Source organism: Rhinoraja longicauda, chromosome 3, assembly GCF_053455715.1.
Source record: "Rhinoraja longicauda isolate Sanriku21f chromosome 3, sRhiLon1.1, whole genome shotgun sequence".
Classification (NCBI taxonomy): domain Eukaryota; kingdom Metazoa; phylum Chordata; class Chondrichthyes; order Rajiformes; family Arhynchobatidae; genus Rhinoraja; species Rhinoraja longicauda.
In genome coordinates, this window is record NC_135955.1 from 13,117,784 (window position 1) to 13,140,027 (window position 22,244).

Sequence of the window (22,244 nt, forward strand, 5' to 3'; positions counted from 1 at the left end):
CTGATGCCCTGACTCCTGACTGTCTGCCTGCCTGTACTGGTGTCCAGGCCTGGCACTGTCTGCCTACAATGTTGTCCCATGTCTCCCTGCCCGACTGTCCTTGCTCGAGTGTGTCTGGCTATTTTGCTGTCTTGTGTTTGTGCTGATGCCCCAGTCAAGCATTCTGGGTCAGGCCCAATTCACGTCTACGTGAATGAATCTGTGGGGTTTTGCTTCAACGTCTTGCTGTTGCTTGCACAAGAGTGGGAAGCGCAAACTGAGGACTAATCATTGATATTAACAAACAAACTACTGAAAATACTGAGCAATTTCTTCCCACACATTCAGATTCATTTGCAGCTACAACATAGAACAATACAGCTCACGAACACGCCTTTCGCTTGAAGTCTGCATCAAACATGGTACCAAGCTAAACTAATCTCCTCTGCCTGCATGAGATCCATATCCCTCCATTCTCTGCATATCCTTGTAGTCATACAGCACAGGAAAAGGCCCATTGGCTCAACTTGCCCACACTGACCTAGATGCCCCGTTACACTAGTCCAAGCTACCCACATTTGGCCCATAATTCTCTAAACCTTTTCCATCTATGTACCTGTGAAAAAACCTTATGGTTTTATGGCACCTGCCTCAATTACCTCTTCAGGGAGCTTGTTCCATATACCCAACACCCTCTGAAAAAGAGGCCCCATGGGTTCCTATTAAATCTTTTCCCTCTCACCATAAACCTATGATCCCTGGTTCCTGATTCCCTTACTCTGGATCAAAGACTGTGCATTTACCCTATTTATTCCCCTCATCCTCCTGTGCTACAAGGAGTAAAATCCTAGCCTGCACAACCACTTCCTGTAGTTCAGACCCTCGTGTCCTGGCAACGTCCTCATAAATCATCTCTGTACACTATCCAGCTTATCAACCTTTGGCAGCTCACCATCCTCTGTGTGGAAAAAGTTGCCCTCAGGCTCCTATCTTTCGCCTCTCACTTTAAATAGGGTGCATGCACAGACTTTTACCCAGAATAGGGGATTGAACAACCACAGGACATAGGTTTGATTCCTCTACTCTGGGTGAAAGACTGCGCATTCCCCTCATGAATTATACACCTCTATGAAATCACCCCTCAGCCTCTGAGCTCCAAGGAATAAAGTCCTAGTCTGCCCAACCTTTCCCTATAGATCAAGCCTTCGAGTCCTGGCATCCTCGTAAATCTTCTCTGTGCTCTTTCCAGCTTAACATCATCCTTCCTATAGCAGGATTGCCAAAAACTGAACAGTATGCTCCAAATGTGGCCTCACCAACGTCTTGTACAACTGTAACATAACATCCAAATTCTATACTCAATATCCTAACTGTTTCCACGCTGTGTCTCTAAACTAAACTAACCTGATGCGCTACTTTCGAGGAACTATGTCCCTGCACTTCTAGATCCCTCTGCTCTACAAGGTAACCCAGGGTCCTGCCATTCACTGTGAATGTTCTACCCGGTTTGACTTCCCACAATACAACACATCATAGTTATCTGTATTAAACTGCATTAACCATTCCTCAGCCAACTTGCCCAATTGATCAAGATCCTACTATAATTTGTGATAATCATCATCACTATCAGCTCATAAGATACAATCTCATACAAAACTACACTGACTGTCCCTAATCAACTCCCCGAAGATATATATAAGATCTTTCCTTCTGAATACTTTCCAGTAACTTGCCTCCCAAGGATGTCACGCTCACTGGTCTGTAGTTCCTACACTTTTCCTTGCAGCCTTTCTTAAATAAATGCACAACATTAGCGTTCCTCCAGTCTTCCAGCACTTCACCCATGTCTAATGATGATTCATATCAAAAAGCCTGTGACATGGTCCCACATAAGGGATTAGTGTGCAAAATTAGAGCACCTGGTATTGGGGGTAGGGTATTGACATGGAGAGAGAACTGGTTTGCAGACAGGAAGTGACGAGTGGGTTGCCGCAAGGCTCAGTGCTGGGACCCCAGTCATTTACAATATATAACGATTAAGACAAGGGAATTAAATGTGACATCTCCAAGTTTGCAGATGACACAAAGCTGGGTGGCAGTGTGAGCTGCGATGAGGATACTATGAGGCTGCAGGGTGACCTGGAAAGGTTGGGTGAGTGGGCAGACGCATGGCAGATGCAGTGTAATGTGGATAAATGTGAGGTTAACCACTTTGGTGGCACGAACAGGAAGGCAGATGATTATTTGAATGGTGTCAGATTAGGAAAAGGGAAGGTGCAACGCGACATGGGTATGCTTGTACATCAGTCACTGAAAGTAAGCACGCAGGTACAACAGGCAGTGAAGAATGCTAATGGCATGTTGGCCTTCATTGCGAGAGGATTTGAGTTTCAGAGCAAGGAGGTCCTACTGCAGTTGTACAGGGCCCTGGGTCCGCACCTGGAGTACTGTGTGCAATTTTGGTCACCTAATTTGAGGAGCGACATTATTGCTATTGAGGGAATGCAGCGTAGGTTCACCAGGTTAATTCCCGGGATGGCGGGACTGACATGATGAAAGAATGGGTTGACTGGGCTTGTGTTCACTGGAATTTAGAAGGATGAGAGGGGATCTTTTAGAAACATATAAAAATGTTAAAGGATTGGACAGGCTAGATGCAGGAAAAATGTTCCCGATGTGGGGGAGTCCAGAACCAGGGGTCACGGTTAAACAATAGGGGGTACCCCTGGCAGCATGTTGCAGCCACCTACGCTCACTGTGGGGAAACAAGAAATAGCCCTACACGACTTCTTTGACCTTTGCCCCTCTCACTTTAAAGCTAAAAATAAAACTTTTATTTAACCTGCATTTGATGAAATGAACATTTTAAGCAATTGGATTTGGTTTTGTCATGGTGCTGAAGTTTGTCTTTTTTTAAATTAAATAAAACAATATCAAAGTTAAATTGGCGTTAATTATGTCTGGTTATATTAAAACAATGTTTGGAATTGTTTCTACTGCTCCAATATTTGACTTTCAAGCCTTGTACTACTATTAATGTGGATCCTCAAAGAGAATAGTTCTGAAAGAAAAGATTAATTTGCTGTAAATCCTTGTTTGCATGTAATGTGATGATCTTGGGTAGGGTGCAGCTATAAGAAAATGTCTAAAACCGGTAAGGGAACTTCCCAGTCACAGAGTCATAGTCATACAGCAGGACAACAGCTCATTCAGCCCAACTCAGTCTGATGTTAACTATATGCAAGAGCAGTAACAGTTAGTCCCAATTCCTTTCTTTCTCCTCAGCTTCTGCATGGGAGGATGCCATTCATGGCATAGGCTACTTTTAAAGCTCTTTGCTGCAAACATATAGAGTCACACAGTACACAAACTGCCCCTTCAGCCCAACTCATCCATGCTGACCAAGATGCCCCATCTAAGCTAATGTAATTTTCCCACATTTGGCCCATATCTCCCTCAACCTTTCCTATCCATGTACCTATTTCCCAATGTTTTGCTTGAATAAACTATTGTGGAAAACGACCCTTGCTAATTTGACTTGTCTCATTTTGATGATAACTCCATTTCCTATTGTTGCGGTATCCTTCTTACACGGTCCCAAATTTCTTGCTTTATCTGTTGTTCGTACAATGTAGTGTTACGGGCCTATAAGCTCCATAAGATAATGTCCAGTATTGTGTGATTAAAGATAGTCTGAGGGTCTCTAATGGGATAGATGCTAGCTCAGGACTGCTCTCTAGTTGGTGTTGGGATGGTTCAGTTGCCTGGTAACAGCAAGGAAGAAACTGTCCCTGAGTCTGGAGGGGTGCGTTTTTTCACTTCTGCGCCTTTTGCCTGATGGGAGAGGGGAGAAGAGGGAGAGTCCGGGGTGAGACAGTTGGACTGGGGTGGTTCAGATGGGGAGCGGCAGAGCTGCTGCCTTGCAGCGCCGGTGACCCGGTTTCGATCTCCCCGTGACTTGCGTGGGTTTATTCCGAGATCTTCGGTTTCTTCCCACACTCCAAAGACGTACAGGTTTGTAGGTAAATTGGCTTGGTAAATGTGAAAATTGTCCCTAGTGTGTGTAGGTGAGTGTTGATATGCGGGGATCGCTGGTCGGCGCGGACCCGGTGGGCCGAAGGGCCTGTTTCCGCGCTGTATCTCTAAACTAAACAGAGGAGATTCACTGGGATATTGTCTGGGATGGAACGTTTCGGTTATGAGGAGAGATGGGTGGGCTGGGTTTGTTTTTTCTGGAGCAGATGTTAGCATTGAAGGGCAGTACAGTGGCGCAGCGGTGGAGTTGCTGTCTTACAGCACCAGAGATCTGTGTTTGGCCTTGACTACGGATGCTGTCTGTGTAGAATTTGCATGTTCTCCCTGTGACCACGTGCGTTTTCTCCGGGTGCTTCGGTTTCCTCCCACACTCCAAAGACGTCCAGGTTTGTAGGTTAATTGCCATCGGTAATATGTCCCTCGCGTGTCGGATAGAACTGGAGTACGGGTGATTGCTGGACGGCACAAACTCGGTGGGTTGAAGGGCCTGTTTCCACGCTGTATCTCTAAACTAAAGTAAACAGGTGGTTGAGGTGTTCAAAATAATGAGGGCCATAGGTTAGATAGCAGAAGACTTTACCCAGAGCAAAGATGCCTAAAACAAGAGGGCACAGGTTTGGGGTAAGGAACCAAAAGTTTAAAGGGGGTCCAAGGATGGTTTGTTTTCATCCTTAGAGTGATTGGAAGCTGGATGCACTGCCTGGGCAGCTCGTGGAGTCTACATTCACAGCAATCAGGTAGTACAAAAAATAGACACAAAGTGCTGGAGTAACTCAGCAGGACAGGCAGCATCTCTGGAGGGGAGGAATGGGTGACGTTTCGGGGTTGTAGTACAAGATGAGCACTTGAATCACCAAGGCACAGACGGCAATAGACCAAGTGCCAGTAAGCAAAATTAGAATAGATGAGTTCTTGGTGGTCGGCATGGAGCTGTTGGACAATTTCTGTGCTCTAAAACTCTATGTAAACATAAGATTGCATCAGCAAACAGAATCAGAAATGTTTCAACGGTCAACATGATGAGTAGGAGATTATTTGATGGACCCGGAAATCAAGCTAATGCGATGAAAGTTGCTTGGTTTGCAGAAGTTTTCTATGTGGATTGGTGGCTTGGGGCTCGCCAGGTCTTTTTTTTGTTGTTGAGTGTTGATGTCAATGATTTGCCCTTTGGCAAAACAGTTTGGCAAAAAGTTAAAGAGACTTTGTTTTAAAAATATTAAATAGGGAATGAGCAGAAAGGCAGTAGATTCACCCGTAAATGTGTGCAAGCGTGAAATGGTATTTTGAAGAGTAATTTTAAAAATTCATGTATATTCATGAAAATATACCAAAAATTCGAGTGAGAAAATTTGCGAACGTCATGGTGATAATGGCAATTTTTCCTCCAGAGGCAAAAGGTTTATGTTTAATTATTTGGAATATGATGTGCAAAGGTAATTTGTTCTTGTACAATACATTGTATATGCATGTTGGTTGGCGTGTACTCCGTGGGCTGAAATGCCTGTTTCCATGCTGTATTGCTAAACTGAACTGGTCTTGTTGTTAGGAAATCATATCATTTTGGATCTCCCTCTATCTTCCTGTCTCCACCTATATCCTTCCTTTGTCCCACCCCCGACATCAGTCTGAAGAAGGGTCTCGACCCGAAACGTCACCCATTCCTTCTCTCCTGAGATGCTGCCTGACCTGCTGAGTTACTCCAGCATTTTGTGAATAAATTTTCTTATATCATTTTGGATGCTCCATTGAGAGATTGGTGCATAAAAGACGGGAATTGTTTTCATTGCTGAAAAGAAAATGTAACTGATTTACGATTTAAAGTTTTGAAAACGTGAATAGACTTTCCATCCTATAGAAACTTGTTATTTAAAATTGTTACAAACATTTCTTGTACATGGAGAATATAAGAAATGAAAAGAGGAGGAGGCTGTTGACCCCCTCCACCATTGTGATTGTGACTGATCTTTCGCCTTTGTCCAACCGTCTGCCCATCAACCCACCCCCACCTGTAACCACAGATCGCTTCCCAGGCTTTGTCCTGTCCTGTCCCTTCTCTCTTCCAGCTTTCTCTCCCCTCACCACCGCCAAAACAATCAGTCTGAAGAAGAGTCCCCACCCCAAACATCACCTATCCATCTTCCCCAGAGATGCTGCCTATCTATGGCAGCGCTGGAGTAACACAACTCTGAGTTACTCCAACACTTTATCTTTTTTCCCCCTGAATAAATGTCTTTGTCTGACTGCGATTCAAACAAGGTTAGAGGGATTGTTGGGCAACAAGAGTGACCCTGGAGACAGATTGTGACATAATCTCATGCGATGAAAAGCAGATGAAGCTATCGTATAGTTTTAAGTACCGAAAGCAAGGTATTGTGTGACTTTATGCGTTATCTGTGAACACATCTCAATATGAGATCTTATAGTTTGTAACCCATTTTCCCTTTGGGGCCCAACAAGATGGCGGTTGTTTATTTTCGATAGCAGTTCCGTCAGCAACTCTAAGCTTCTGTCAAAATGGATATCTTGTACCAACTCTTTGGAGTTGGTGGTTCTGAGCAATGATCGTGAGCAATGGAAAGGCTTGATTTTTAGACAAAGCTAGGCAGTGTGGCTGTGATAAAGATGTAGAAATAGATGCTTCAGAGCAATACAGCCAGGCTAAGTGATGCGCATATGGAATATAACGTGGTAAACCATGAGAACATAAATTGAAAGGCAGATTCTTAAATGAGAGATTGAAAGCTGTTGGTGTTCTTATGCACAAATTGCTGAAAGTTAACATGCCATTCTAGCAGGTAAGAAAGGTAATGGTATTGAACTATTTTCACGCCTTACATTCTCTCTGTACCCTTCCATATCTCCAGTTTCCCTCTCCCCTGACTGTCAGTCTGAAGAAGCGTCTTGACCTGAAAAGTCACCCATTCCTGTCTGCCTGTCCTGCTGAGACACATTTTGTGTCTATCTTCGGTGTAAACCAGCATCTGCAGTTCCTACCCACATATCCGTCTGAAGCTAATGGTATGTTGGCCTAAGCTGCAAGAGGCTTTGAGTACAAGAGTAGACACTTCTTTCTCCAGTTCTACAAAGGAGTGATGAGACGGTATCAGGAATAGTGCGTCCAGGTTTGGTCTCCGAAGGAAGGGGAATCTCTTGATTGAGTTGTGTAATGATGGATCACCAGACTGGTTTTGTTTGAAGAGAAATTAAGCAGCAAAGTCCTTTAGCAGAACCAGAGGCAATCTTGCAAAGAGAACATTCTTTAAGTGAGAAGCAGAGTTGATGGTTCCCAAGGATGGAATGCCCAGAACCAATTGTCACCCCCTTCAAACTAAAGAATCAGCCATGTAGGACAGATTTGGGGAGGGAGGGGGGAAGGGGGCATTTTCTTCATCCTAGGGGTAGTAAGGATTTGCAATTCTTTCCCCAGGAATATTAATTGAAGCGAGGGATATGAGGATGTGCACAAAAGTGCTGGCACACCAAGAGGTCAGCCATTGTCTCATTGAATGTCTGTTAGGTCCAAAGGGGCTGGTGATTCTTATGTCAATTCTTGCACCCATCACTGAAGTCTGTACTAAGAAACTTCAAGAGACCTCAGTCATCTGCTGTTTAAAGAGCAGGGCTTTGCCCAAATGTTATACTTCAATCAACAATTTCCACCAACCCCCTTAACTGAATGAAAAGCCTGCCCCTTTTTTTTTAGTACTGCTCTATTTTTATCTTTGCTGTTTGTGACATCTTGTTGGGTGTCAAACGACATCATTTCTTCCTCAGTCACAACAGAAACGGTGCTTCAACAGTGTTGCAACGTACAATTCACTTTTCAGTGCACATTTTCTTAGGTTAGTTGCAAGTTTCGAGATACAGTACAGACACAAGCCCTTTGTCCCACTGTGTCCGAGCTGACTAGTGATCACCATACACTTGTACTATCCTACACTCCAGGGACAATTTTACCATTTTTACTGAAGCCAATTAACCTACTGGTCTCTGGCACTGTAAGGCAACAACTCTACCGCTGCACTTGAGCAAGAAGCCCCTCTGTGGCAAACAGGACAAACTATGGGCATGAGCTTACTCGCTGTGTATTAGCTGTGTTGTAATTGTGGTCATTGAGTCACACAGCATGGAAACAAGCCCTTTGCCCCAACTTGCCCATGCCAATCAAATGTCCCTTCTCCGCTCTTCCAACCTACCTGCATTTGGCCTATATCCTTCTAAACTTTCCAATTCCATGCACATGTTCAAATGTTGTTATAGTATCTGCCTCCATTACCTCTGGCAGCTCGTTCCATATACCCCCCACCCTTTGTGTGAAAAAAGTTGCGCATCCCCCTCTCACCTTAAACTTGTGTCCCCTGGTTCTCGATTCCCCTATTTTGGGTAAAATACTGTGTGCATTTACCCTTTCTATTTCCCGCATTATCTTACACACCTCAACAACATCCTCCTGCGCTCAAAAGAATGAAGTCCAAACCTGCCCAACCTCGACCTCTAACTCATGCCCCTGAGTCCTGGCAATGTCTTTGTGAATCTTCTCTGTACTCTTTGAGGTTTAGAGGTGGCTTCATGGAGGTAGTGGCAAATATAGAAATTCGTGAAGCACCTCTGCATGTATTTAAATTCACAAGCAGCTGGAAAACTCAGATGCAAATAAATGGAATTGAGATCAGCATTAACGAATTGAATAATGGAACAAACGCATGGATGAATGATTTATTTCATTTCTCTTCCATGGTGGTTGTTGAAGTTTGAGATGGAATGTTTTGCCAAACCCTGCTTTACTCTACTATTACACACCTGAAATATTGAATTAATGTGTTTAAACCTGTTAACTGGAGAGAAGTGTTCTATAGAAATGAGTAAATGCTTTTCAGATATGTATTTTCCCAGTGTTTGATTTAAAAAAAAAAAAATATGTTTGGGTGCTGCTTATCCTTGATGCTTTGCGTAAACAGCCAATTTTATGTTTTTCATGTCACCCTCTTTAGTATTTATTTTAACAATAGATAATCTACTTCTCATCTCTTGCCTCTGAAATTCTAGATATCTTGAACTGTTAACCTAAGAAATGATAAATAAATTGTCTATTGCATTTGGTGCTCCTGATGTGGCCTCTTTACATCGGCAAGTCCAAGCATAGACTCAACAACAGCTTCACTGAACATCTGCGCTTGGTCTTCCTGGATCTATTCTCAATTTTAACTCCCATTCCCATACGGACCTTTATGTCTTTGGCCTTCTCCATTGTCCGAGTGAGGCCACACGCTGCACCTCGTATTCCCCTTGGGTAGTTTACAACCCAATGGTATTATTATTCAAATTCTCCAATTTCAAGTAACACTATTTTCTCTGCACCTCTCCCCATTCATCCAGCTTCTTTCCTTCCTCCTTTCACTCATCTCCCTCTCCAAAGGCCTTATTTCTCTCTTATCCTCCCTCTTTTCCGATCCCTCAGCCTCCTTCCACCTATAATATTCCCTCTGACTTTACATTTCACTTCTCGTCTTTCCTAATCTGACACCCAGTTTTCTCCATTTCAACACTAGCCTTTGCCACTTACTCCTCCCACCCCCTTGCCTATACCCAGCTCTCACTTTAGAAACAAGAAACTGCAGATGCTGGTTTACAAAAGAACGCACAAAATGGTGGGGTAACTCAGCGGGTCAGGCAACATCTCAGGGTGACAATTGGATAGGTCACTTTTTGCGTCGGGATCCTTGGTCTCTTTGCCACACCCCCACCCCTCTTTTCTGGCTTTCTTCTCTTCTAATCCCATCAATCTGAAAAAAGGCCCCGACCCAAAACGTTGTCTCTTCATTCCTTTCACAGATGCTGCTTGACCCACTGGGCTCCTCCAGCGCTTTTATTTTTGGCACAAGATACCAGCATCTGCAGTTTCTTGTGTTTATAAATAATTGGCTTGATTTCCCTTACTCCCCCCACTACTCTTCCCTCCCTTCATTCCCTTTTAAGAAATCCCCAGCTACTATTTGGGAATTTCCAACTAACCTGAATGCCTCATAATTTCGTGCCACACTCTGACTTCTTTAACTCCAGTTATTGCAAGTAAACCTGAGCTTGACAGTATTATAAAATGCCACCTAAAATGCATCAGCAATGAATTTGTGTTAGCACTCATCTTATCTGTGAATGGGAAGGTTGTAGAGTCAAGAGTGTTTTATTGTTGTATGTCCCAGATAGAACCCTGAAATTCTTACTTGCAGCAGCACAACAGAATATGTAAACATAGTACCTTGTAAACAATATAATAAACAAGAGAGAAAAAAAAGTTCAGTGTGTGTATATAAACACATTCTCGCAAATACACATATATAGATCATATATATATATATACATATGTGTATATATGCACGCACTGAACTTATCTCTCTCTCATTTATTATATACACACAATTTCATTTCACCTCCACAGAATGAACATTTTAATTAATGTTTTGCTCAAGATTCCAGCATCTGTCTGTCATTTCTCGTGTCTCTGTTTTATTCATGTTGTATGAGGGACAAATACTTGCCAAAAATGGAATAGGAACTCCCCTAAACTGCTACTAAATGTGACGTGACACTTTGGGATAAAATCTCAATCAAAAGAAGACCAGGGTAATTATAGTGTTGTCTGATATCGCAAAGAACCACTGAAGGACTGGTACCCTGGTAATCTTTTGATTGAGATTTTATCCCAAAGTGTCACGTCACATTTTGTAGTAAACAAAAGGGGAGTTCCTATTCGGCAAGTGTTTTTTCCCCTCATACAACATGATTAAAGCAGAGACACGAGGAATGGCAGATGCTGGAATCTTGAGCAAAGTGCTAATCAAGGACGAGTCTCGCCCCTGGTCCCCGATCCTCCCCTCTCCAGTCGGGCAAGAGATACAGGTGTGTGAAAACCTTCAGGGACAGTTTCTTCCCAGCTGTTATCAGGCAACTGAACCATCCTACCACCAACTGGAACCAGTCCTGGCCTACCATCTATCTGACAGGAGACCCTTGGACTATCTTTAATCAGACTTTACTGGACCTTATCTAGCACTAAATATTATTCCCTTCATCCTGTATCTTTACACTGTGGATGGCTTGATTGTAATCAAGTATAATCTTTTTACTGACCGGAATAGCACACAACAAAAACCTTTTCGCTCTACCTCGGTACACGTGACAATAAACTAACTGAACTAAATGGATGGATTTAAGAAAAGCTAGTTGAGTACATGAGAGGGGAAGAAGCAGAGGGAAATGTTCTTCAGATAAGATAGGGTGGGAGGATGCTTATGTGGAGAAAGAATGAAGATACGCAGACTGGGTGAGGAAAATAGCCTGTTTCTGGGGTTTTTTAAGTGCTCAGGCAAAGCAAGAGCCAACATCACCATACAGTGATGAGGGGACAATGGATAGTACACAACAAAAAATATTTCACGGTACCTCAACACGTGACAATAATACACTGAACTACACTGAGTGCTGGAGCAACACAGCACGTCAGGCAGAATCTGTGGAGGGAATGGAAAGCACATATCTAAAACAGTTATGCAGTGATAGACGTACTGCTGTTGTGAGAGTTGTGCATGTGAATACCTTCGCTTGCAGAGTTCATCAGCAGTAAAGTCCTTTAGGACATTTCAAGTTTCAGAAAGGTTTGAGATAAATGCAACTTCTTTCTTTCTTTCTAATACAGCATGTCTACCTCCATGACCTGCCCTGCTGCACCATGTTCTGGTAGATTGCCTCTTCTAAACCATTTCCAGCTTTACCAAAAATATTGAATTTCACTTGAAGGAGCTAAAAGGACATTTTAATGCTTACTATAAATTAAGAAAACCTGGAGCCGCTGAATCTACAAACTGCAGAAATGTGGCTAAACAGAATTTAAGCATTGTGTTGGAAGACATCCCTGGACTGTAACTGATGAAAAGCTTTTAATTCATCTCAACCCTTGTCTTAATTTTAATTTTGGATCACAATGAGCACAGTAAGTACTGACAGTGGCTTAGCCTGAGAGTAAACTTTGCAGTGTTCCATGCTGTAATAAGTTAGATAAAAATATTAAGCTGCCAAATTGCACCGTTTCTGAGATAGCACAATTTCTATCTTCATCTCCAATGTAAAATAATGGAGTGACGCATCACGTAGTGACATCAAGGGTTAAGCAGTAATTGTGAAGGCTTAGGTTTATTATTGTCACGTGTACCGAGGTGCATTGAAAAGCTTTGTTTTGCAAGCTTTCCAAGCAGATCATATAATACTACATGTAAATACAGTTAAGTCCAGTACAAGTACAATAGGTTTTAGCATAATGGGGAAAATGCAGAGTGCAGAATATATTTCTGAGCATTGTAGCACATCAGATCCATAGACCAAGTCCAATGTCCGCCATGGGGTAGAGATGAATAGGACAACAATCCAGCTTATGGAAGGACCATTCATGAGCCTGATAACAGAGGGGAAGATGCTGTACCTCAGTCTTGTGGTGTGCGCTTTCAAGTTTCTGTAACTTCTGCCTGAGGGGAGGATCAGGGTGGGAAAAGTTATTGATTATTTTGACTGCTTTTCCGAGGCAGTCTGAAGTGTAAATGTGTGAAGTGGAGGGGGTGAAAGCAAAAAGTGGAATTCTTTGGGCTCAGCATTGCAGTTAAGTGTCGTAATCAGCGTACCTGGGAATGCTGTGAATTTGTCTTTGGTTATTAATGAAAATGACCTAAACTCCACTGATTTCAGGATGAGCTTGGGGTCACTGCCTTGAAAGCTGCTCTGTTCTCCTCAGATTTTTGCCCTTTGAATCAATGGCATGCTACCTGATTAAAACGTGTTTCTCAATATTATTTGCCAAACACATTTTGTCAAAGCGTTATCTTAAGATCGAAAAATGTCAGTGTGTGGAGCATTTTATTCACTTTCTGTGGTCTTGTGGTTGGCTTGACCCAGAAATTCCAATGCTATTTTAAATACTGAAATGTTGGTAACACTTGGTAGACACAATTCCCTGCTCATCTTGACAGTATTAAGTATGGAACTGAAAAAGAATGAAGCTCAAGCTGGATGTTACCAGTTTGTGTATATGCTTCTACGGATTTTTATATCTGCACCCCTCTCAACACTGTTTTGAAGGTATCTTTTTAGTGAAAATGTTGTTTCCTTGTCTGACCAAAGCAGATCAACTTTCACTTTTCTGTGACAACTCTTTGTTTCTTTAACTCTTTAACCTCTAACCCATTTTAGGACTGTAGCCATGAGTTTACGAGGCTGTACATGTATTCCTTATATTTGATTATAATTATATGGACAAATTGGATTAAAGTCAGTTGTGTGTGTGTGTGTATTAGAAACGGCACTGGAAATCATTCTACACTAAAAATGTGCAGCCTCACAAATCCACAGGGCCTGCCATGTAATGTCATCTATTTACCTGCTATTCACTGCTAAATCAACTCTTCCCACTTGCATTCATTTCTGGCGCAGTGGTAGAGCTACTGCCAAGGCGCCAGAGACCCGGGTTAGATTCTGACTACAGGTGCTGTCCGTATGGAGTTTGTATGTTCTCCCCGTGACCTACGTGGGTTTTCTCTGATATCTTCGGTTTCCTCCCACTCTCCAAAGGTGTACAGGTTTCTAGGTTAATTGGCTTGGTATAAATGTAAAAGATTGCCCCGTGTGTGTGTGTAGGGTAGTGTTAACGTGCGGAGATCGCTGGTAGGTGCGGACTCGGGCCAAAGGCCCTGGTACCACGCTGTATCTATAAACTAAACACAAACTAAACTTTGACAATAGACAATAAGTACAGGAGTAGGCCATTCGGCCCTTCGAACCAGCACCGCCATTCACCGTGATCATGGCTGATCATCCACAATCAGTAGCCCGTACCTGCCTTCACTCCATATCCCTTGACTCCGCTATCATTAAGAGCTCTATCTAACTCTCTCTTAAAAGCATCCAGGGAATTGGCCTCCACTGCCTTCTGAGGCAGAGAATTCCACAGCTTCACAACTCTCAGTGAATTTGTTTTCCCTCATCTCTGTTCTAAATGGTCTACCCCTTATTCTTAAACTGTGGCCCCTGGTTCGGGACTCCCCCAACATCGGGAAAATGTTTCCTGCCTCTAGCGTGTTCAATCTCTTAATAATCTTATATTTCAATAAGATCCCCTCCCACCCTTCTAATTTCCAAAGTATACAAGCCCAGTCGCTGCAGTCTTTCAAAATACATTTGCAGAGTTGTTGATCATTTATGATAGGCACTTTTGTAGTTCAGTATAAAGTGATAAGATGAACGAAAGAAAACTCACGTCATGTTGATAGAGTGCTGTCTGCCAGGGACGGTTTGATCTCCCAGTTTAACTATTGACTCAATTTGCACCTCTTGTTGCCTCGGCAAGACCAGCAGCATAATCAAGGATGAGTCACACCCTGGCCACTCCCTCTTCTCCCCTCTCCCATCAGGCAAAATGTATAGAAGTGTGGAAATGCCCACCACCAGATTCGGGGACGGTTTCTTCCCAGCTGTTATCAGACAACTGAATCGTCCTACCACAACCAGAGAGCAGTGCTGAGCTACTATCTACCCCTTTGATGACCCTCGGATTAGCCTTGATCGGACTTTGCTGGCTTTACCTTGTACTGAACGTTATTCCCTTATGTATCTATACACTGTAAGTAGATTGATTGTAATTATGTATTGTCTTTCTGCTGTCTGGTTAGCAGGTAACAAAAAGCTTTTCACTGTACCTCGGTACACGTAACAATAAACTAAACTGAAACTGAACTGAACTAAAGTGACCAGTTGTTTCAATTCCCTTTGCCATTCCCATACTGCCACTCCCATACCGACCTTTCTTCCTTGGCCTCCTCCACTGAGGAGGCCACACACAAACTGAAAGAACAGCACCTCATAATTCCACATCGGTAGCCTACAACCCAACAGCATGAACAATGAATTTTCCTTCCCCCCTCCCGCACATACCTTTCTTTCCACTCCCCTGTCATAGTTCGTTCCTCTCTGCTGCTCATCACCCCCGCTCATCACTCACCCCTTCCAAATCTGGGTCCCCATTTTCTTCCCTCCCTCCGGTTCTCCATTTCACTCACCGCCTTCCTTTCTTATCAGATTCCACCATTCGCGCCATTTTGATTTCTCAACGTCACCTCCATTCTAGCTTACCATCTCTACCCTTCTCTCCCACTCCAGGACCCATCGACCAATCAACCCCTCGTCATCTGGTTACACTCATCATTTGCAATGTCTTGCCCCACCCCTTCCACTCACCTCTTTCTTCCAGCTTTCTCCCCTTTATTCTCAGTCTAAAGAGAGATCTGGCTCAAACGTTGTCTGTCCATTCCCCCTGCAGATGCTGCCTGACCCCCCCCCCCCCCCCTCTCCGAGTTCATCCAGCGCTGTTTTTCCTCAAGATTCCAGCATCTGCAGCTCAAGTCTCTGCCCAATTATTTTAAACTTACACTCCATTTATCTCCAAATCAGTTAAAATTTGGGTTCCACCAAAGGCCCTCCTTGATGCCTTTGCACGGAAATATGGAAATTGATATTTTGCAGAAATTGAGGCTGATGTCAAGTCACTGCCAGAACGGTAACGTCTTATTCCAGAATTGGACAGTAATGGTGAGAGGTTGGGTTACAGTAAAAGAGACAAATAATCAAGTCGTGCAGTTGAGCTTTGCTTTCTGTCTTAGGCTCCGAGGAAACGCAGAATGATACCTTCCCAGCCGTCGAGAAGGGTGAGGCGACGGCACAGATCTACAGAACTGGAGGAGCTACACACAGACATCGTTGAAAGTGGTGAGTGGTAATAGAGATCTCAATGGCTTCACCCAAGGAACCCCTTAATTCCATGGGTGGATCAAGCTCACGAAAGCATGGAGCAAAGGCATTAATTTTACTAGGATGATAAAAAATGGCTTAGGGGGTTGTGCTACGAGGAGAGATTGGACAGACTTGTATTGTCGGAGACTGAGGGGATACCTGATAGAAGTATATCAAATTATGAGAGGTGAAGAGAGGATTCAGACTTATTGTCACGCATACCGAGGCACAGTGAAAAGCTTCATTTTGCATGCTGTCAAATCAGATAAATACAACTGTTGGAGCAAATGGGAAGATACAGAGTGCAGAATACAGTTCTCAGCATTGTAGTGCACCAGTTCCATGGACAATATCCAGTTCCAATATGCCTGCAAAGGGTAGGGGGGAAATCGGTCCCTACATTTATTATTGTCACATGTACTGAGGTAGAGTGAAAACCCTTGTTTAGCATGCAATCCAAGCAGATCAGATAATACTATACATAAATACCAGACCTCACTACCCTTCCGAATTTGGCGGAAAGTTTCCGCTTTCTTATTTCAATTTCTGCCATTCTGATTTTGTCTCACATTTTTCTGTAAAACACATGCCTCGCCCCCTCGCCTCCCAGCCCCTGGGCCTCTGCTTCCCCCTCGCCCCACCTTGCAGCTCGCCCGGCCTCGCCGAGGCATGAGGCCCGTTGATGTTGTGAGGAGATGCAGTGGGTGAATGGGGGGGCGGGGGGCAGGGGAGGGGAGGGGCGGTATGGGGAGAAGGCAGGAACGGGGTACTGATTGAGAATGATCAGCCATGATCGCATTGAATGGCGGTGCTGGCTCGAAGGGCCGAATGGCCTCCTCCTGCATCTATTGTCTATTGTCCGAGGGGTGAGGGGGGAAGAATGGAGACGGAGGGGGGAGGGAGGTGGGGGGAAGGGGGGAGGGAGGGTGGGGGGTAGGGGTGCGGGGAGGAGAGTAGGGGGAGGGGCAGGGGTGGGGGGTGGAGAGTATGGGGGGGAGGGGAGTGGGGGGGGGTGGGGGGAAGGGAGTGGGGGTGGGCGGGGGGAGGGTAGTGGGGGTGAGCGGGGTGGGGGGGACATGGACCGTTGTGATTTGCTGTTGAAGACCACTGGAGCAAGTATGTCTTCAATGAAATTGGGTATGTGCAGTTTTAAATGAAACTCTTCATAACTAAATCACACATTTTATGTCCATTGTTCTTTTATTCAATACCAAGAGAATTGGGATGGGTAAGGAAAAAGCAAAATAGAAAAAACAAAACAAAATAATTTTATTCTTTGTTTTAAAAAGTATTTGTGTTCAATAACCTTTCTATAAAAACATGAATATACTCATGATAGGCCTGACATTGCACTTGTAGTCCAAGAACTACAGACTGTTAGAAATAATAGTCCTTTTTCACACATGAATGTAGCGCAATGAGTATTTTTTTAGCTGAAAAGTTGCATTACGCACTATATTATGAATTTTAATGTAAAATTCTAAATTTTGGACATCAAAATTATGAATTTGGAGAATCAAATGTTGGGAGGATCTGTAAATGCAATCAAGTCAAACTCAAATACTGTAGGAGAACAAATGGGGAAGATACAGAACGCAGAATACAATTCTCAGCATGGTAGCACATCAGTTCCAGAGACAAGCCAAATGTACACAATAGGGTAGAGATGAATCAGACAGCACCCGAGCTTTTGGAAGGACCGTTCAGAAGCCTGATAACAGAGGGGAAGATGCTGTTCCCTAGACCTGTGGTGTGCTCTTTCAAACTTCCGTATATTCTGCCAAATGTGTGGATAACCGGGGCAGTCTTTGATAATGTTGGCTGCTTTTCTGAGGCAGCACGAATTGTAGACAGTCAGACCCTTTTTCCCAGGGTTGAAATGGGCTAGGCTAGAGGGCATCATTTTAGGGTGGGAGGAGGAAAGATGAAAGGAGGTGTATGGGGCAAGTTTTTTCACACATGGTGGTGGGTGCCTGGAACACACTGCAGGGGTGATGGTGGAGACAGATAAGATGATGTTTAGATTGGCATATGGCTATGCAGGGGATGGAGGGATATGGACTGTATGCAGGCAGAGGAGATTAGTTTATCTTGGCATCATGTTGGGCACAGACATTGTGGGCTGAAGGGCCTGTTCCTGTGCTGTACTCTATATTCCATGGAAGTTGAAGTGCTGGGTGAGAAATGGTCGCAACAGTTGACAGCGTGGCCATGATCGCACTGAAACGCCTGTTTTTTTCCCCCATTGAGCTGATTTTGAAGTTACTATCTAAGTCGTATTAAACATTCTCGGCAACCCTGAACAATTGTTGCATGAGAAAATCAACTTGTTGATGAACCCTCTGAAATTCTGTGCAAAGGGAAACTTAAAAAATGAAAATTCAGGAATGTAAACAGAAAATTAGTTTGTGAGGTAAGCTTAATTCATGTTTTTAAAAAGAATACAGGATTGGAGTAACTCAGCGGGTCAGGCAGCATCTCTGGAGAATTCGGAAAGGTGACATTTTGAGTTAGGATCCTTCTTCAGATTAGAACGAGTATCTGAACTTCCTTGTGTCTCCATTTAATTCATAGACTTGAATGCCATATATCTGTCTCCAAGTCTTTTCCTAAAGAGCAGATCTAAACTGCATTGGCAATGCATCATATTAAAGAATATACAACACCGATGTTAGTCATTCAGCTCATCCACCGTTCCATCTGAACCTGTTCCCACCATATTTCATTTAACCTATCAGAAAATCCCGTTCCTTTCTCAGGTATGAACTTGTCATAGTTCATACCGTTTCAACTACAGTTTCCTGCAACACATATGTTTTCCATCGTGATTATCCAGTTATAGTTTTGGTAATACAGTATGGAAATGGGTCCGCCAAATCACCCGTTCACATTAGTTCTGTTATCTCACTTTCTCATCCTCTCCCTAGACACTAGGGGGGATTTTACAGAGGCCAATTAACCAATCAAGCCATTATTCATAAATCCGATAAAAAAAAAAAAGTAATATGTTAAACTCGACGTAGTTTGGGTGGTACAGTGGCACAGCTGGCAGAGCTGCTGCCTCACAGCGCCAGAGACTCGGGTTAGATCCTGACCTCGGGTGCTGTCTCTGTGTAGTTTGCATGTTCTCTCTTCGACTACATAGGTTTCTTCCAGTTGTTACAGTTTCCTCCCACATCTCAAAGACGTGCGGGTTTGTAGGTTAATTGGACTCTGTAAATTGTTCCTGGTGTCCAGGGAGTGGAGGCGAAAGTGAAAAAACATAGAACTAGTGTGAACGGGCGATCAGTGGTCCACGTGGACTCGGTGGGCTGAAGGGCATGTTTCCATGCTGTATCTTTCAAATCAATCCAATCAAGAAGTGTTCTCGTTTCTTTGGATTGGAACTTGAATCTGCAGCTGACCAAGCAGTGACTGATAGAGATTTTTTTTTAGATTTAGAGATACAGCGCGGAAACAGGCCCTTCGGCCCACCGGGTCTGCGCCGCCCAGCGATCCTCACACATTACCACTATCCTACACACACTAGGGACAATTTTACCCAGTCAATTAACCTACATACCTGTACGTCTTTGGAGTGTGGGAGGAAACCGAAGATCTCGGAGAAAACCCACGCAGGTCACGGGGAGAACGTACAAACTCCGTACAGACGGCGCCCGTGGTCAGGATCGAACCTGAGTCTCCGGCGCTGCATTCGCTGTAAGGCAGCAACTCTACCGCTGCTCCACAGTGCCGCCCTGAATCCGAGACGTTGCTCTGAATCTGACCCTATGGTGGTGGATGAAAGTGAGAGATGGTTCCACTTCCCAGAGCTGCCTGCCTTCCCTCACATGAAATGCTGTGAAAACGAGAATTGCTCTGTAAACTTGTGCCTGAACACGTCAGGTTTCAAACAAATAAAGATACATGCTTTAGAACGGGAGATCAAACTGCATGTGAGTAATTTTGTACTATGGAGTGCAGCCTGTTTTTAAGAGTGATACGTCAAATGGCATAACTATGCTATAAATATTATAAATCCATGCTTGTTCTTTCATTGCAAGGCAATTTTAAATCGATAATTAAACGTGATGACAGTGTATAAGGCTCCTGTGCTTGGTCCCGGCAGGTGGAGACGTGGTTGACCTGACCTGTGAATCCGCTGAACCCGTGGTTGTTGATCTCACCAACAATGACTCTGTGGAGGTAAGTGATTCTGACCGGCTTATCTGTGGAGTTAGAGAGCAGAGAACACAGCACTGGCTTTCAAAGAATTGCTTGAGATGGCTAGAGGGAAGAAATGTTTCGGGAATCTATGCATCTCATTCCTCCAGCGTAAAACGTAGATAAATTATTTTATCCTTCAGATAAAATCTACAGGGGGTATGGGGAGAGGGCAGGAACGGGGTACTGATTGTGAAAGATCAGCCATGATCACATTGAATGGCGGTGCTGGCTCGAAGGGCCAAACGGCCTACTCCTGCACCTATTGTCTGTAATACCACTTTTTGTTTTATTACTGCAAGCTAAAAAGGTTGTACGTTACTTTGTTTAATGGAGTATTATTGCACAAATGTCACTAGAAGTGATTACTGGTCATTTTCAGTGGCCTCCAACAGCGAGACTGTTCTTGAGAAACAATGGTGTCTGATCACTGCAGGGAGGATACATGGAAGCAGATTTTTTACTTGACTACTCTCCCCAGAACAGCTTTTATTCTGCTAGTCAATTTCCAAAGTGGCTTTTAAATGGTTCTATAGAAATTGTGTTACAACCAATTCAGCCTGCCTAATACAAATAGTGTCGCCTAATTTAGCAGCGATGTTAGATCCTGTTTGTGTTATGTGAAAGGACACAGAGCATTGGGCTAACTCAGTGGGTCGGCAACATCTCTGGAGAACTTTGATAGATGACGCTTCAAGTCGAGACCCTTCCTCAGACTGATCAGTCCAAAGAAGGGTCCCGACCCAAAACATCACCGATCAATGTTCTCTAGAGGTGCTGCCTGACCCACTGAGTTACTTGAACACTTTATGTCTGTTTGTGTAAACCAGCATCTACCGTTCTTCATTTCTACACTGTGTTATGTGAATTTGATATAACAGAAGTATTTCTTTTTGGGGATGGAAATTTATTGCCAATACTGGTGACTGTTAATCAATCCAATTTCACATTAAATCTTCCAGTGCAGTTGGTAGCAGATGGAAAATACATCTGACCTTTCTATTGACATGCTTGTCCCAGACAGACCAAATACATCATGCTCCAAATACCAGGGCCATGAATGAATGAGTCCACCCAAAAAACACAAGTTACAACGGCAATATTTCTCATATCTAACATGGTCTGCTTCATAAGTTCGTAGGTAAAAAGAGTAGAATTAGGTCATTCGGCCCATCAAGTCTCTCCACCATTTAATCACGGCTGATCTATCTTTCCTTTTTAATCCCATTCTCCTGCCTTCTCCCCATAACTCCTGATACCTTTCATAGTTAATTAATCTTTGATAATCTGTGGGTGTGAAAAATCACAAAAATAACGAGATAAGGAACCGCAGATGTTGGTTTACAAAAAGGGACACATGGTTCTGGAGTAACTGAGCGGGTCAGGCAGCATCTCCAGACGACATGGATAGGTAACATTTTGGGTCTGAACACTTCTTCAGATGTTTGAATATGGGTCCCGACCCGAAAAGTCACCAATCCATGTTCTCCAGAGATGCTGCCTGACTCGCTGAGTTAATCCAGCACTTTTGCATAAATAACTGTGCTTCATTGGATAGGCGCATTGATATGCAGGGAATGGAGGGATAATGGATCCCGTGCAAGCAGACAAGAGTTGGTCTTGACATCAGCCATTGTGGGCAGAAGGGCCCGTTCCTGTGCTGTACTGTGCTAATGTGTCCTAATGTTGTGCTTCTGGGTCACAGATTCTAAGGAGGGTTTGGGGACAAGTAAGATGCATCTTGGCCAGTTTATTCCGATAAACAAAGGGGTACTCAATTATTTTATAACCTGCGAATGAATGACTTCTCCAGTTGCCGTTGTTTCTCTCCTTTGCTGCCCAGCAGCACAATGGGGGAGAGAAATGGAAGAAGTAGTTTGTCGGACCAAGCTACTCGCACTTTGTGTCCTGTTGCATAAATCAGCATTTGCAGTTTTTAGTTTATACAAAATTCCCAGTACTATGGTTAAATACACTTGTGCTGCAGTTCCCCTTGTCTAATCTATTTCTCTTTTTCTTTTCCGCCTAATATGTACCGACCAGATTGTGGATGAAGGTGAGTTTAAAACAAAAGTTAATTTCTTGTAATGATTTATACAGTCAATTGTAAAAAGCAAAAACAAATATTTTAAGAAATACAGTTTTTTATTACAAATCTCAAATTGTGGAGTACAGAGGCAAATAAATAAATGATGGGTCTT

At 43.5% G+C, this 22,244-nt stretch overlaps 1 protein-coding gene across 1 annotated transcript in view; it reads left to right on the plus strand.

Annotated features, from left to right (window-relative positions):
• Positions 1 to 22,244, plus strand: part of rnf4 (ring finger protein 4) — a 35,129-nt gene that overhangs the window by 1,996 nt on the left and 10,889 nt on the right. Inside the window, exons 2-4 of the mRNA XM_078431887.1 lie at positions 15,711 to 15,816; positions 19,949 to 20,025; positions 22,087 to 22,099. Of these exons, the coding sequence (XP_078288013.1) occupies positions 15,711 to 15,816; positions 19,949 to 20,025; positions 22,087 to 22,099 (196 nt within the window). The remainder of the gene's footprint in view (positions 1 to 15,710; positions 15,817 to 19,948; positions 20,026 to 22,086; positions 22,100 to 22,244) is intronic.